Here is a 17,830-nt window from a genome sequence, read left to right on the forward strand (position 1 = left end):
GCCTTGCAAGGTCATCATAAAGTACTTTAATATAGTAAGAGCAGGTGACAACCAAGCTGCTACATAAAGGCAGTCATATGAAACAGTACCATAATTAAAAAGGTTAGTGAAAACAAATAATGTGGCACCTAGTGTCGGGACTAAAGCAGGAGCAGGGGGACACATGAGTCCTGAAGTCAGAAGATGAGGAGACAAAAGAGGGATCACCATCCTCACACACACTTTGAGCCTCAGAGGATCATACCAGGACATTAAGGCCAGGAGGCTTTTTAGGTTGCCCATTTCTTCCTCAGTATACTGCGGCTGACTGCATTATTAAGCTTGGAGATCTTCAGCTGAGATTGTGATTAATGTGCTTGTGCATTGTTTTGGGTGTGGGAGTAAAACAATAACCAGCTCATTCATTAAAAGGTTTAAGTTGACATTCCATTGGCTTTTAATGACAGAAAGAAAACGCAGTTATATCCACAGACTGCCTTCCAACAGTTTGATTTCCTGTTTTCTCTCCACGCCAATTTGTTTAGGATGTGCACACAGTGCTTTTACTTTCAGCTGGAGAGTATGAGACAGACGTCGACTCCACCGCTTCCTCTCGGTGGACGTGCAGGAGAGACATGGAAACGGGCACAGATGGTAGGACAAGGTAAAGTAAAAAGAACTCCTGCGTCAATACAAACAGGGCCTTGTGTTTGTCATTGTCCTGCCACTGTGAAACTAAGAGACCTCCAAGTCCATTTAGGGCAACACAAAGAAAGAAACAGGGACGAGTACATCAGTTACACTCCCAAACATGAGTGTGTGTGTGTTACGTGTGAAGGCAGTACAGGGAGCTACAATTGTGAGGCTACAGCTGAGAAGCTCGTAGTGATCTAATGAGTCAGTGTGCTGTATGGAGTGAGTAAGACTCTCCCCCCCCACCCACTCTTCCTCTGAGTCCCTGATGTTCCTACCACTTCCTGCAAAGCGTCCAGTCAGCCCCCCCCCCCCACATGTATTCCTCCCTGTCTTTCACAAACACTTATTTACAGATGTAGACGTAAAAGCACACGGTGATAACTGAAACTCATGTCCACAGAAACAAAACACCAACAACAACTTAGAGAGCAGACTGGACAAACTCAAAGTTACATTTAGTCTCAATAGGTAAACATGAGATATTGTTTTTGACAATAATATTAAGAAGTAATATGTCGTTTTCTCAGTCTCTCAACAATAAGTTACTTTAATTGATAAGTCGCTTGACAGTTGCATATCTCTGGGGTGTTGTCCATTGGTTGGACAAGTCTGTACATTTCAAAACTTCACCTAAAAGTATGGACATTTTCAACTTGAGGATCCTCCTTTAGACTATACCACTAGTCAATTAACATCTGTTGCTTTGAACTTAATGTGACCCTAGAAGAAAATCTGACTGCATATATATCAGGACCACACTGAAGTGGGTGTGACATAGTTTATAATCAACTAGTTAACAGTTCTCCTGATGCGAGGCTGTGAAGTTTTTAGTAACCAATTGCTTTTACAGCTTGTTAAAAAATTAACTTAGCAGAGCAAATTGTCTGCTCAAATAATGAGACGTACAACCAAAAAGCGTTTAGCGATCAGAAATGTTCCTGTACAGATTTAGTTTTGTTGTAAACGCAGACATTTGCCATTAAGAAATATATCAAAATCAACAAATACATAAAGAAAACCTAAGAATATATCTATAATATAATAGATATATCAAATTCAAGAAATCACAGTTTTTCCTTTTATATTAAATGTGCAATTCATTGCTCTTATCCTAAATAAAAGTGGTGTTAAACCAAAGTAAATCCAATTTGTTACCTGAAATAAATCCCACAAACTAAAAGTAGCTAATCTTTCTGCTGCACAATACAATAAGCCCTAATCTTGATCACGAGCCGACCGGCTACTTGACAAGGAGCCAATGGCATTAAAACCACAACTTTGTAAAATCCCAAAACATGAACTCAACTTTTACACTTTTCTTTTTTCATTAATGAATTTTAAGTAACTGCACCTCCGGCTCAGGGCCACTGCAGGTCACTGTGAGATGTGTGCAGGCCATAAACTATTAGTGAGCTGCTCTGTGCCCTCATCAAAGTGTCCAGGAGGTTAATTAACCTAAGCCATGCCTTTAACCCCCCCCTCCCCCCTCCTGTCCAACTTCTCCCCCATTGCCCCCTTCTCCCTCCACTCAGCCACCCCCAGCCAGGCCCCTCTTCCCTGGATCCGCTCAACAGGCTAATCCCCCAGCTGGTGCTGCGGTCAGGGGGCCACGTAACCCCCCACAACTGCCCCTTCAACACAACTGCAGACACACACACTGACCAACAGACACGCACTCATGACATTAAATTACGAGGTAAAAAAATACGCTTAAATACACTCACTGAAACAATCCAAGCATCATTTGCAACACTGACATCTCGCACAATTAGCCAACAAACAATAAAGCCTCAACCTGAAAAACACACCAACACAGAGGCACATGACGCTGCAGGTCGCTGAGCCTCAGTACACCTTTGCCCTCGACCAGTGTCTTCCAGGTATCTAGGTTAGCAACCCAAAGACGCTCTGAGTGCATTTGATATTTGTTGGTATTTAAGGCTCAATGGATGTCAATGTCCAGCCATATAAAATGGATATCCATTACGTTTTTACTGACCTTAATGGTCCCCATTCAACGTCCTCGTACATTTGGTGATTGTGTCTCATCTGTAACTATAGTGCCACAGGCATGGTGACATTTAAAGTTTTGGGGGATATGTCTCAACAACTATTGCATGAAATCTGGTTGACCCAAACACATATATGTGATAATGGTCAGGATAATGGTTGTACTCCCCAGCTGACCTTTCCTGTAGCACCATCATCAGGTCAGAATGTTACCAAATCTCTTCAAAGCTTTCCCATTAGACATATCTTTACTCTCTAATATTCTTAACTAACACGGTGGACATCAAACCAACCATGGTGTGTAAGCATTGTTGCAGAGAGACTTTTCGCATTGTGACGTTTGCAAATAGCTCAAGTGACCGAATATATCTTCAAAGATGTGATAGCACGCATATAAACTCTGTCTTTTTTGTAATTAATCATTATCAGCAATCAATAAGAAGTAGAGCAAAGGTAAGTGTATGGCTGTGCATGTCAATATTTAAGATCATTCAAAACAAATAATCGGGAGGGTTTGTTTTTGTCTGCAGAGCTCAAATGTATACACTGCATTTATGTTTGGGCCTGCATTTATGTGTGTATTTAATACGAGTTGGTTTGTGTGTTCTCAACTGGTCACAATCTCCACTAATCAGGTGGGGAATGTAAAGGCAGGAAGCAGTCTGAGGATCAGGCTATGGGATGGAAAGTCGCAGTGAAGCCGGCGGAGACAAAACACTGTTGTTTGAGAGCACATGTTCTCTGGCACTTAGTCCCACTGGGCTGCACGAGTGTGAGTCTCCAAGCTCCGCACGCACGCACACACACACACACACAAGCGTAAATTGTTTCAGATTCATCTTCATGTTAAAATGCAGGAAAGGCCTCCATAAAACACACGTGCACACACTATTTAGAAAAACCACACTACAAAGTCCTAGGAAGCCTCAGTTCACTACCTGCTCAGTGCCTAACAAAAGAGACAAAGTACGCATTAGTTGACTGTCTACCTAAATAATCTGCAAATGTTTTGATAGTCGATTTAATAATTTGTCATTTCAAGCAGAAATGGCTAAATAAAAGGTTTTCCAATGTCAAATATAAAGACTGCTTTCCTCCGATTCATTTTGTTGATATAAAATGTCATGAAAAAAAGAGAATTTTTTTACTGACATTCGCCAGGTGTCAAAAACGAACTTTAAATGATTGCTAATGTCACTCTATGCCATCTGGATCTGTAGACAGTAGGTTTAACCAGAATATTGCCATACAAAATTCATATGACAATATTGTGCCAACAGCTCATTTCTGGAACCCCAAAGCGGGTGGAACAAAAATCTGTGAATGTTTTAATGGAGGAAGGGGGATTTAAAAAAGCTGCAATGTTATATATTTTACACGTCTCAAAGTTGCATATCCTTATCTAACGGACCAGGTGAGTGTTGACACCGACCTCTCTGTGTCATTGACCAAAGAGTTGGAGCCACAGAGGACTGAGGGACCATCAGATCAGCAGCAGATAATCCAACAGAGAGATCCAGCAGACTGGCTGGAATCAATGGACAACAAAGTCACACACACTGCACAGAGCTGTGGGTGAGGAGCACTGTTGGTAGAAAAAGGAGGGGAGAAGGGGGGGGGGGGGGGCAGAAAGTCTTTGTTCTACAAGGCTCATATCTGAGGCATTATGCGTTTCTCTCATGCGAGCGGAGGAGGAATGATCACTATGTGGGATGAGCACAGCAGAAAAAAACCCTGCACTGTGGGCCTGTCTCAGGGCAACTCCACACACAAGGTTGAAACACAACAAAATGAAATGCTTGCTCACACACACCTTTTCTTGTACCTCCCTCTTTACTTGTCCCACTCATTCACCCACACAAATACACACCTCTAGGCCCAGTCGCGGCCACCCACCCACACACACACACGCTACTGCAGTGCACACGATACAAGAGTTCACGTTACGATATAACTCATCTGAGACAATAGTGAACCCAACGCACTGAAAAACAAAAAGGGCCAAGGCCTTGAAAAAACACAAACTCCTCTGGCTGTCAGACACTTCAGAGGAGGCTTCGACAGGTGTGTTTCTGACCCCCCCCCCCCCCCCCCCGCCCCCCACCCCCTTGTCACGCTGTCAACATGCTCCAATCCACCTGTTGCCCCTCTGGAAAACACACTCCTCAGCTGCCCTGTGGGACACCATAACACACACGCACACATCCTGGCAGGCCCTGTGTTAGTCATATGGAACCCTGCCTGAACATATTCACTCACACACTGCCTGCACAGCTCGGAAATGCTAGAGTAGTTCAACAAAGCATGGCGAGCACACGCAGTATTTACACAATAGATAAATTAATTTTGTAAAGTTGAGTATCATTTTGATCTCACAAGTAATGTCAAGAAATATTCTCAAAATCCCACTGGTTTCAGCTCCTCAAATGTTTGCTGGTGTTCCTCACCTCTATGATAGTAATCTGAATATATATGAATTTTAGACGGTTGGTTTCACAAACCTATGCTGTTCAATTTTTAACTACATCACATTGGCTTTGGAAACTAGTAATGGGTGGGTGTTCTCTATTTTCTGACATTGTATAGACTCTTCACTCAGTCATTGTTACACAAAATCATCTGCACATTATTGAATAGTACATTTGAATTATTATCTCCATTTTATGAACTGTTCTTGGGGTATTTCACAAAACAGGATTATCAGGTTACTTTGCAAATTATAAAAAAAACAGCCTGTGAAATGCTGCACATGTACAAGATATGCCTAAATCGTAGATCAACAATTTAAGTGTATTTAATTGTGGATTACCAGCATATAAAATCATTCCTATAATTTAGTCTTAAATTCTTTTTGAAAAACGGTATGACTTGAATGAAGAAACACCACATAGCACCACTTACAGTATGTCTTAATTCCAGTTGAGTTGTTTTTTTACTAAAGTAGCAGAAACACCAGAGATATTACAGTTATCGAATAATGCCGAACCTTGCTGAAGTGAAAGCAGTAAATGTTCCCATTATGCAGCTGAATGACCCCAGTCAGTGTTATATTACATATTATATATTACTTCATATTGTTGATTGTTGCTGAACAGTGAAAGCTGTGCCTTGGTTGAGGTAGCTCATTTCTAATCATATTTTTGAAGATGATCACGTTCCTCATGTAAAGTATGAATCTGCTGTCAAGTTGTTATTATAGTAATGTTGTTAAATGAATCACTAATACCAGTGACTTCAAATGAGCTCCAGTTCAAATCAACAATATCTTAATACTAAAAAATGAATGAAGCTAATAATAAAAGGACACATTCAGGATAACAGTATAATGTTTTGGAAAAGGACCTTTGCTTTGACTTTTTTAAGCTTTATTTTGCTGATGACAAAGGCTTACTCAACTTTACTTTAAGAGAAGTAGAATTCATCAGAACTTGTACTTTGCTTGTCCATTTTTATTTCTTGCGTCCTCCACTTCTGTCCTGATTCTGTACACTTCTACACCGCCGTATATATTAACAAGGGAACTCAACTTTTTACTGCAAATTGTATCAGACAGCTGAAGTTATTTAGTGTGATTTAAAATAATGTAAAAGATTAAATTATATAAAACAGCAATTATCAACCACAACATGTTAGCAATAATGAAATGATGTGCCTAATGTAATAACAATTCTGACAAACCATTTACCAGCATGCTGAGTAGCCTACTTTTAAACGTTAAGTACATTTTGCTGGTATTACTTCCATTTTCAAATCCAGTACATTTGACAAAGTATTTTCATATTGTGCTCTGTTTACTTTGTACTCGAGAAAAAGACTACGTTTTTCTACAATCATAAAATCGCAAGTTTAAAACACAGTTATTCTAATTATCGAAAAAGACAAATAAATCATGACATCAAATATAAAACGTAACAATAACGGTAACTCTGCACACATTTGGGAAGTTAATAATAAACAGTTGAATTTCCCCAGCTTTGCAGATGTCAAACTTTACCCGGACAGACGCTAATGTGTGACTGCACTTCTGTGACGTTATTCCTTCAAAAACACAAGAAAAGTTCCGGCTGCAGCACAGGAAGTTACAGCACACACTGCAGTGCTGGAATTAAAGACAAAAAATGCAGGAATTTGGGCGAAGAAATGTCAGATATTTGAGGAATGTTATTTCCGTCAGTGAGAGAGAAGCATTGAGAGAGAAAGCGTGAAATACTCACAACCCAGATATTCTACAAACTGAAAGTTTACACTCCGGCAGAAGACGCGGTTTAAATGTGAACATGAGCAGCACTTTGAATATTAGAAATCACTTGTTGAGCTTACCTGGGAGGACTGTCAGCGGACTGATACACACGCAGGTAGAACAATAATTTGTTTTTTTTATTGAGAATAACTCAGTCTAATGCTTTTCTATTGTTTTGATTGTTTTCTGCTGCCTAGTCTCCTTCCTGAAGCCGCTTGTTTGAAGCGAGAGGAGGGCAGGAATTTCAGGAATTAGCCGTGGTATGACATGAAGCCTGGAAAAAGCCAGAGAAAAGACCAAGGGAGGGAGAGAAGGAGGGGAGGTGAGGGAGGGAGGTCTGACCGGTCAACACGTAATGACGAGGGGGAGGAGAGGAGGGCTCCAAAAAGGAAAGGAAAGGGTTGTGAGAGGGGGGAGTGCGAAGGAAATATCAAGAATAAAGTATGACTGTAAAAGCCACTGCTTTTATGAGAGGGACAAACAGGATAATAAGAAAACAACTTCTTTATAATGACTTGCAATGGGCGAAAAAAGACTGGTCCGGATGTTATATACTGTATAAAATACATAATTATAAGCCTTGCTTTGACCTTTTTATCCACTCATGTTAGAGTTAAGTTATTGAACTTTATCTAGGTTTAAAATGAACAACTATCCAAGTTTGTCCAGATAATAGTGTAATACAATTTGAAAGATGTAGGGTATTTTTTTTGGTATTGTTATCTAAAAAGACAAAAAAGGAACAAGATAATCTGACTAAAGAATGTATTGCATATGAGCAATAATTTGAGTTCATATTTAATGCTTTTTTTGTTTTATTCATAACAACTTTCTCCAGCAGATCATGCCAGTTTATAGCCTTTTTGTTGGGCTTAATGTTCTCAAATTAATATGTTTATGCCCTATAACACATTATATTGAGTATAGAAAAAACAATTGTAGTACCCTCCCTGTAGAGAAAATGCTATTGTCAGGTGTTTTAGTTAAGGAGAAGATATCATTTAGTTTATGCTTTATTGAATTAGTTTATATTACAATGTTTGAAGAGATTCCCCCTGTGACTCTTTGGAGTCCCAGTTTTCAAACACATTTAGCTTTTATTCTCCAGCTGGTGAAAGCAATATAACTGCTTCTTTACATGGGCGTGTTGTTCAAGTCATTAGAGCTGATCTGAGATGTGATTCTGAGCTTTAGACTGTGGTGAGGCAACACATGAGTACATGTGGGTAACAGAGACCTCCAGTGGACACTGTGGGTATGACATGCTGCTGGTTCATGCTAACATCACTTCGACACAACACACTTTTCTACACATTAAGAATCGACTTATCATCTTTGTTTAAAAAAAGACAGCAGCTACGTGCCAGTGAACCATATTTATCACACAAAAAAATATTTTAGACTTACTAGTTATCGAAATTCGCCGTTGTGCTCAGATGGAGATACTTCCTTGTTCAATTGAAATTCCCAACAGTGCCACACTCCTTCCATTTCTAAAACACGGATGAATTTACTCCAGTGGATGTAATTTAGTGCATCGGAAAAGAGCTTGTTTTCATCATCTGACTTGTTTTTCTCTATCATCTCTTCACTGAGTTGCTTGGAGTCTCCCTTCGACTTCATGGTGTTTGATTTTCCAACGATACTCACCCATCGAAAGCTGGACCTTGTGACACAGGTGCATTTGTATAGCAATTCAATGAGGATTCGTTCATGACCCACAGCTGATTCCAATCTAACAAATTAGCTAATGTGCCGCACCAGTGATGATGTAGCTGTGTGACATTAGGTGTAAAGTACTTATACTAACATGTAGTTTATGTTTGTACCTTCAAACTGTTTTTGTATTAATTTTCTCTGTTGTATTTTACTCGCATTGGAGATGGGGACAGCGCCCTCTGGAGTTGAAGGGACTTAAGTGTTTTGAGCACATAAAGGAACACCACTGATTTGACATGTCAAAGTCAATGTACTAGTGGCAGAGAGAACTACTCAATCTGTGATGTATAATTTATTGTAGCAATTACTCATATAAAAACGTACTTATTTTTCACAGACAACATTTTGACCTTTACAAGCAAAGATGTAAATATTGAAATGAATGGTAGCTGATTTACAATTATCTGTCCTTTTCCTACTATGACAAGTCAAAATGCCTATTGTCTTGTAGACTACAATTCGTAAAGGCCCAATGAACGAACCCATGGAGATACTGTTGCGTTGCATTATGGGAAATGTAGGCTTCAATAAGTAAACGCACTATGGTTCACCAGCAACAACTTCATGTACATGGCCTCACTTTAACTGTATGCTACAAGGAAAACAAATACAGAAAGACATGTGTAATTCAAAACATTAAAATCACTTTATTTAAAAAGTTTAATTGCAATCAAGTTTGAAACCTAGTAAAATACTTTGATTCTGATTGGCCTAAGATACACATCTTCCTTCAACATCAAGTCTATTCAAACCATGTACTCAAACCCAAGTGAGAGATGCATTCACATTGATTTCCTTCTTTAAATGTTCCTCCTTTTGGTGCTCATTCCTTTTCCATTAACAATTAATTTACTTAAAACAGTGGTACATTTACCCAACAACCCAAAGTGGTCTACAAACAGTCTGGAGTAGACTCTGTTAAATAAAGCCTATTACTGTACAAACTACAGGAGTGTTTCTTGCACTCATTTGAAGGACATTTAAAAAAAGAGATTAAGTTGATCTAAGAAGAATATAAATTAACTTAAAAGCCTCCTGTTGGTGAAGAAGTTGTACTATTGTATTTAAAAAAAACTTCTATAGAAAATACTTGGAATGTAAAGGAAGGTATGTACAAAATGGGACCTTTAGTGACACTTCCTCATGCGGGTTTATACTATAGGTCGGGTTATTGACCGAGAAAGGGAGAACAATGTTCATAACAACATTTACACTTTGCTGTGCTAAACAGTGACACACTGCAGGGATTGACGTTGACAGAAAACCCAGGCAAAGGACTGGAGAGACACTCTTAGACATTGCCTTATGGTGTTGGAAGGGAGTTTTGGTCCACGTTGAGTAAACCCTTCACAACACTTATGGAATGACAAATGAAACTGGGATGTAAACCCTAAGTTTACCCACATTTCCTCATGTTCACAATGTATGAGTCCAGTTCACTTCAAGGGTCTTCCTTTGCTTTGCCCCATAGACACTTCTTCCTCTACTCATCCTCCACGTCCAGGGACTTTCTTCTTCTTTTTTAAAGCATTGTCTCTTCCTGCCTTTTTTCTACTTTAACACATGACATCCACACTCCAAGCATCATTTCTTTGAAAGGAACTTCATCTTGTTTCCTGAAAAAAAAGAACAGATGTGATTTAAACTTAACAGAAACATACCCAAAATCAGTTGCACTGTATATGTTAACTGTATAACTAGTTGCAATACATTGAAGCTATAGAGTCAATCTTACCTAGACCCTTGAGGAACTTGTTGACTCCTCGCTGCTCGCTCCCCGGCAGTGAGTCAAGATACTCCTGTGCTCTCACCTCAAATAAACCTGTAAATCAAAATAAATTAAAAAGGGGAATATTACAGATCAAGAATCTATACAGGTCGAATGCAAGTATTTTGAATTTTCAATACATTTTGACATATGAAATGACAAACTAAGATGGATCGGAAATGTATTTCAAGTTGAGCAAGGAACATTAAAAACTATAACTAGATCCTTGCTCCTTCCTCACTTGTTCTGGAGCCTTTGAGTGTCACACAGTCGTCATCATCAAATAGTTTTAGACCACTGTTCTCAGGGACGTGCACAGGTACGGGCTAATGTTGCCCGGGCAACGGCCCTTTTGCCATTTTTGCCTGACCTGCCCCTCTGGAGAGAGCAAGAGTTTTTTTTGTTTTCTATTGTGGCCGAATCAACATGATAAGCCCACAATTAGTATTGTAGCGTCTCGCTGCGGGAAACACACCTTGTCCGCGCTGTCATCTGCCCCCAGTCACGTGACTTTGTTTACAATCTGACAGCTGGAAGCAAAGGAAAGCCCTCCGAGTCCAACCTCATATGGCTATGGTGATCACACCTGGCTCCTGCCCGTTAAGGCCCTGTCACACTGTCCCGAAATTGACACCCGATGGACACACGATAAAGGAAATGTTCAAATTCGGCTGTGATCGTAGCAACATCGGGCCATTCGTGAGGGCATCTTAAGCCATCGTATGACCGCCGGTGGAGTTTCTCAGGCTCCGGCAGCAACTTCGTGAGCGGCAACTTCGTAAGGCATCGTGAGGGCATCTTGTCAAATCGTGTCATCTTCGTGTTATCATCGGTGCATTCACCCTCACTCTGATCGGGGCGAATGCCCGATGGCACCGATGATAACAAGATGCCCTCACGATGGCCTTACGAAGGGCAAAATTGACACACGAATTCAACACGAAAATGAACCTTCGCAAGGTCCTTCGGCAATTTTTTGGCATGCCAAAGATTTTGCCACCGCTCACGAAGTTGCTGCCGGAGCCTGAGAAACTCCACCAGCGGTCATACGATGGCTTAAGATGCCCTCACGAATGGCCCGATGTTGCTACGATCACAGCCGAATTTGAACATTTCCTTTATCGTGTGTCCATCGGGTTGTTTTATTGCACAACAAAATCATGTAAATATATTATGTAAATAACCCAATTTGTGTTCTGTGAAACTAAAAAGGATATAATATATTATTTTGAAGGACAGTTGACAGGAAGTTGTTGTTGTTATGAAAACAACATTACGGAGAAAACGTAATATTTTCTACATATAACGACCGATAAAGTAAAGAACAAAGTCTGAAGATATCAGTACAGTATCATAGTACTGTAACATAATTGTTTTTGGTACTTTCATTGCAGTTGTATGTCTTAAATGTAATATAAATGTTGCCTTCGTGTGTGGTTCGGGGCCATCTTCGTGCGAAATTCACAATTCCATATTCGTGTGTCCATCGGGTGTCAATTTCGGGACAGTGTGACAGGGCCTTTAGAGTATAGGGGACAAACCAGGGGACTTTACTTCCTCTTGACACCGTCGGTTACTTACAAAAAAAACACCTAAATATACTTGTTATTGTGCTTCTGTCTTTCTGTGTCTTTTACTCTGCTCCGTAAACTCCCTCACCCTCGCTCTCTTTTCTTGATCGCCCTCTCACGGAGAACACTTCACTGTCCCGCTTTATTGTAGGATTTCTGCCATGTCTCCACTTTAGCTTGACCATCTCTGTTATTAAGTTATGGCTGCACAGCAGTAACAACGGTAAAACTACATTAAAACAGAATTGTCCCCATTGTTTCTTTAATAGTTACTAACATTAGATATTTTAATGAGATATGGACCGCAACAAAAAATGTGCCTGAATAACGAATTTAGCAGTTGGACATAAAAGTCAACTGAGTGTCACTTGCAATGACAGTGTTGTGTTTTTATTTTATGAGTTTATGTTAGAATTTTCAAAAGGTCTTGTGTTTTTTTTCGAGGGGGGGAGGCCCTTTTTCCAGTTTAGAGCAATAGCCCCTCCAAATGTCTGTGCACGTCCCTGACTGTTCTAGTGGCTAGTGTGGCTCCCCATTTTGTTTATTTTGTGCATTCTCTGCATTTATTTTCCATTGAAAGTTGAAATATCTACAGTCCCATTAAAACATTTGCTGAGGAAGACCATGTAATGTGATTGAAAGCTCCAGAACAACTACTTAATATAACTTCATAGTTTAAAAAATAGAGACAATTTCAAGGAACTGATCCCTAGAAAAAGGAAACTTGATCAAAGTTGAATAGTCATTAAAAAGACAGATACAACTTTTGTTCATATTAACATACAATAGGTATTAGTTTATACAAATATCTATACTTTCACTATAATAACCTGTACTGTAACACTACTGCAGGTGATGTAACATCAGTACCTCTGAGGCCCTGCCTGCGCAGCTCCCTCTCCTGGATGAAGCCAGTGAACATCTGGGTCTCCATGAACACCTCCAGGAACCTTTTCAAGCTCTTGGAAGTGACCGCTTTGCGAAATTGTTCACGCTGAAAGGACGAGGAGGGGGAAGAAGAGGGGCTGGGCAAAGTTGGGGAGGAGACAGACTCTTCATCCCGTTCTCCTCCTCCCATGAAGAGGGAGTAGTGACCCACCATCTCCACGAAGAAACGCACAAAGGCCTCCGACACCACCGTGCTGAGGGAGCTGGAGTCTGGGTGGAGGTGATAATAAATGAATTTGAAAAGATTAAATCACAACATATTCACTGACGTATACAAAAGAATGATGACTACATCCAGTATCTGCCAAAGATTAATCAATAGCAATTACTCAAAGACTATTTTGCCAAGTCATTTCAAATTAAACGTCTTACTCAGCAAGTAGTAAAATAAACTCCCTGTTGACTGGAAACTCACAGATACTCCCCTACTCATACAAATAACTTTTTACAAATTACATTACACTCTTTGAAAACCATGATATCAAGCACTTGAACGCCAAAAATAAACAAAAAAATGTTCTGAAAATATTATTTCTTCCTTAGTCTTGATCATTTTACAGCACTGTATTTGGTACTTCTAATACTCACTCAGAAATACATAAATTGTCTGCATACATAAAAAGACAGTGTCTCTTAGGTTTGTTATTAGTGTGCCTTTTACACCATTATTCACCATTGGGCAGATCTCCTTTATCGCAGGCCAGCTCCTTCCTCTTGTCCAGCACATGCTCCAGAGCCGCCTGCAGCTTGTGGGGAAGAATGGTGTCCTCATCATCCAGCTGTGAAGTGAAGACACAGATGTTAACACAGTAAACATGCTGCAGTCAATCAACATATCTTACATAACATCTGGTAGAACCACCATATGTTTAAAAGGACACCATGTGGTAATAGACAGATTTTCACAGTTTTCCTTATGTTTCTACCTGTCGTAGGAAGCGACTGTTCCCGAGGTCGACCACCAGGACCTGAGGGAAGAGCAGAGGGAGAGTGAAGTCATTTCCTGGAGCTATTGCTAAGAGGAGGAAAGCCCCAGAATCAAGGGCACTGCAGTCAGTACTTCACCAACAAAGAATAATCATCGCACCTCTTCGATGGGCAGCTCTTTGAGTCGAGGCAGGGAGCTGGAGAGGAGGCCGACTATAAAGGGGGTCGGGGTGCAGACAATATCCAACATGGAGGGTGGGAGCACGGGGATGTACGTGTGCTGCCAGGTGAAGGGGTAGAGTAGAGCCACTACTGCATGGCAACACTGAGACAATGTGCTGCGGAGAAAAAGAGAGGGAAAGGAAAAGATAAATGTTTATTCAACAACGACAAATCACTGGGAGGTAATACAGTATGGCATCCAAAAAACTATGTTTGAAAGAACATAAGACAAACCTTTAAACAACTGTGAATTAAACTACAAAGAGTACTGTATATCGACTTTCAGCAGAAAATGTAATAATGGAAGTTTTTAAATCATTAAACCATAATGTAGCTATTCAGTAGCTTTTGAATGTATCATTTATTGCATGTCAGACGCAGTATTTAAGCTAACATATATGACAGGTCCTTAAAGGGTAATCCAAATAAAATGTTAATATCTACAATGTCATGGCAACTCAAATTAATCTGATAAGGGCAGTATGGCAAAAATAACCACTTAAAACAACCTTGTTGTGAGATTGTTGTCAACTTCTGCTTCTAATGTCAAGAATGAACTATTAACCCTATCCTTATTTATCATGGTACAGTAGTATGATGTTATCTCATACCCCTGTATTGTAATGTAGCATACATATTATGTACAGTTTAGTAATGTTTAATGTGCAGGCACAATCTAGCACCCTACTATAGGGAACTTATTGCAGTCAGCTGTGGATATTAAGTATAGCAGGTCAAGAGAGATACAAAAGAGAGAGTATTTCTTGATTTTTGATTTTAAGACACTGGTCAACAAGAGGTAACATTGTACTTAACATGCAAAAAAGTACAGTATAGAAAGCCTCAAAAATCTACAAAAAAGCGAAAAGCACATCACTGACGGCCGTTTATAATGTCTGCGTGTTATCTTTTAACAATCTAAAATACTAAAGTCTCTGCCACAAGATGGTGCTAACCCACTCCTCCAGGAACTAAATCTTTCCTGCCATCTTAATTTGGAACATTATGTTAAAACTTCATTCCTTTTGCTCCAACAAACCCGTTGTTACCCTGAGAGAAATGTTAAAAAGCACCTCTTCGGGGAGCGTGATGATGTAACACTTATAAAAACGATACAGCGGCAGCAAACACACTCACCCCCCGCTGCTGACTTAATGTCTCCCGGGTGTGCATCTGCTCACAGTTAATTCATTAAAGAATTGATTGATGGGGCCAAGTTTCCACAGCACAGTAGAGAATGTGCAAACGACTCGTGATCTGCTTATGAGCTCTGGTGAGAAATTCTCTTTATACTACCTTTCAAACAGCAGTACGAGATGTATGTATGAGATACACAGAACATCTTAACCTATATCTGAACTGATTCTGCTTGAACACAGTGTACTACGATACTTGACGTTTTTACGTGGACAGTGTGGGTGTGATGACGTCGATGTGAACACGTGTAAGCTCTGAAGCCTAGCTCCTTCTATCTGGCGTCCATGACAGTTTTCCAGAGAAGAAGTGATTGTTCCCCAGGCGACTGTATAACATAACAGCATTCCTTCCTCTCACACTCGGTCGGGATCTTCTTTTCCTAAGACTGTTTGTCGACTTGAGGTCTCTCTGTCGCATCCCAAACTCTATACTATTGGTCTTTCTCAGCATCAAAACACTTCCAGTGATAATTCAATCGCAGGAGATGTATTAAACGATATGCCTTGGAAATGTCATCTATAGGTCGGAAAGCAGAATAAACACCCTGCTGGGTATCACAATATTTGCTGCTGGAGCCAACCTGAGTTTGTCGGCAGTGAAGATGACCCTGCGCTCCAGAAGTAGAGAGGCAAACACTCGGAGAAGGAGACGTAGACTCAAGGAGGAAAAGAGACATTCAAAGTCCACATGTTCCAGTCGAGAATCTGAAGGCCTACACAGCTCTATCACCTGCAGGAAAGGGAGAGAAATAATAATATTAGATACTTATGTACATACACATTAAATCACTAGTATGACTATTTAGATAATCTTTATTGCATATGGGTTTTTCCCAAAAGAGAAGGGGAAAAAACGACTGGTTTTCCACTGAGACACCACCATCATCCCACAGGTTCCATTATTATTAGATAGATACAATTTGGTGTATTTTACAATGCTTGAATGTAATGCCTGGAGAATGTCCCTTTCCAAGCCCCTGGAGCTTTAGGCAATCCTCCTTCATATTCCCTTAATAAATAAAACAAACAAACCTCTGTCCCAGAGCCAGGTAGGAAGTTTTTGACAGTGATGGTTCTTCCTGGAGCGGGGAAGGGAGCCTCCATTATGCCTCTCATGAAAGGCTGCACCAGAGCCGGGGAGATAGCCCTCCTCTTCTCCACTTCATCCAGGATCTGCAGAACACAGGGAAAGGACAAATATGTATGAGTCTACAGATGACAACTTTAAAAAAAATGTTTTTAACTATTTCTATTTTAGATTTGGGGGATGATTTAAACTTGATACGAATCAACTTTATTGCCTTTCTTTATGGCTTTAATTCAATTTGTATATATCATTTTTTCTGCTTGCTGATACAGTGGAGAACAACGTCCCAAATTAAAAACTAAAAACAGCCTGAAACCATCATGTGTACTCCTCTACATGTATAGAGTACACATCTGTATAGCATTACACTTTAATGAAGCTGATCTGATACAGATGAAACAGATTCAGAACATCATCAGCAAGGAGTACTTCCAATGTAGAGGCAGCTTTTAATCTAATAGAAGGTAGACTGTAGTTAGTTACCCTTCTCCTTACAAGCCCACTTTTAGCATTCGCACATGTACACGGCACATCTATAAGAACACATGCATATAAATCTAAGGCCCAATACAGGGAACCTTTTTCCACTGCGGTAACCACATCAGCTGCACTTCACATGTGCGTCTGTACTGCAGCCAGCACTGCACCGCTCTGTGGGAAAGAAGAGCCGGCAGAGGGTGGGTGGGGCTCTGCGGGCACCGAGGGTGGTAGCTCTGTATTCTTCTAGTGGGGGTGGGGTTGTATGTATGCTTTGGTATGGTATAACACAGGGGTGTCCAAACTTTTTTCACTGAGGGCCACATACAGAAAAAATATAATAAGGGCTGGGCCCCTTACTAGAGATGAGGTATATTGCGTCATAAGTTAAGTTATAAGTTAGCAAAATCAATCAAATGTAGGTAAATTATGCTTGATTCTTGAAAATGCTTTAAGAACAAAATTGCCTACATCATAGCTTTCCATGAGGTTTCATTTGTTTTGTTGGCAGCTCATTCCTTAAAAGAGAAGCCTCAGATTGATTATAAGGAGAAATATGAAGGGTGCATTTCAAGCTTGTTATGTAAATAAGTTGTTGTGCTTATTTCTTATCAACTAAGATTTGGTAGAAAATGTTTTGACTGAATTTATTTGAAAAGATGGCTTATAACACATGAATACTACTGTGTAATATATGTTTACATATATATTTAATAAGTACAATATAAGACAAGCACTATTTTCATTTGTGGGCCATATTCCATTATATACTTTTTTTAATTTGCTGAGGGCCGATTCAAAATGGCCCACGGGCCGCATTTGGCCCCCAGGCCGTATTTTGGACACCACTGGTATAACACATGTGATTCTGAGCAAACTTCTGTTTATGCTGAGCGCAGTATATCTACCTTAGAGAAGAGGTCGAAGCAGCCCAGGCGGCTGACGATGCAGTAGACCTCAGGAAGCCTCCGGCCTTTACCACTGGGCTGT

General features: G+C 40.1%; 2 protein-coding genes across 8 annotated transcripts in view; both read right to left on the reverse strand.

Moving 5' to 3' along the window:
• Positions 1 to 8,564, reverse strand: part of LOC117547832 (transcriptional enhancer factor TEF-3-like) — a 34,233-nt gene extending 25,669 nt beyond the window's left edge. For 5 of the 7 annotated variants that reach the window (XM_034218707.1, XM_034218706.1, XM_034218704.1 and 2 more), the window contains exon 1: positions 7,006 to 7,197. The gene's annotated coding sequence lies outside the window, so the exon portion shown is untranslated. Of the gene's footprint in view, positions 1 to 6,899; positions 6,917 to 7,005; positions 7,198 to 8,332 lie in introns of those variants that run through there. The other 2 variants (XM_034218702.1, XM_034218703.1) reach the window with 2 other exon arrangements.
• A 702-nt stretch (positions 8,565 to 9,266) lies between these two features.
• si:dkey-82f1.1 (DENN domain-containing protein 2A) overlaps positions 9,267 to 17,830 on the reverse strand; it is a 40,432-nt gene continuing 31,868 nt past the window's right edge. The window contains exons 12-20 of the mRNA XM_034218700.1: positions 17,749 to 17,826; positions 16,309 to 16,449; positions 15,858 to 16,006; positions 14,019 to 14,196; positions 13,858 to 13,899; positions 13,605 to 13,710; positions 12,854 to 13,141; positions 10,380 to 10,466; positions 9,267 to 10,260 (exon numbers count right to left, since the gene is read on the reverse strand). Coding sequence (XP_034074591.1) covers positions 10,229 to 10,260; positions 10,380 to 10,466; positions 12,854 to 13,141; positions 13,605 to 13,710; positions 13,858 to 13,899; positions 14,019 to 14,196; positions 15,858 to 16,006; positions 16,309 to 16,449; positions 17,749 to 17,826 — 1,101 coding nt within the window. The 3' untranslated portion in view covers positions 9,267 to 10,228. The remainder of the gene's footprint in view (positions 10,261 to 10,379; positions 10,467 to 12,853; positions 13,142 to 13,604; positions 13,711 to 13,857; positions 13,900 to 14,018; positions 14,197 to 15,857; positions 16,007 to 16,308; positions 16,450 to 17,748; positions 17,827 to 17,830) is intronic.

The sequence above is a fragment of the Gymnodraco acuticeps genome, unplaced genomic scaffold (genome assembly GCF_902827175.1).
Source record: "Gymnodraco acuticeps unplaced genomic scaffold, fGymAcu1.1, whole genome shotgun sequence".
Classification (NCBI taxonomy): Eukaryota; Metazoa; Chordata; class Actinopteri; order Perciformes; family Bathydraconidae; genus Gymnodraco; species Gymnodraco acuticeps.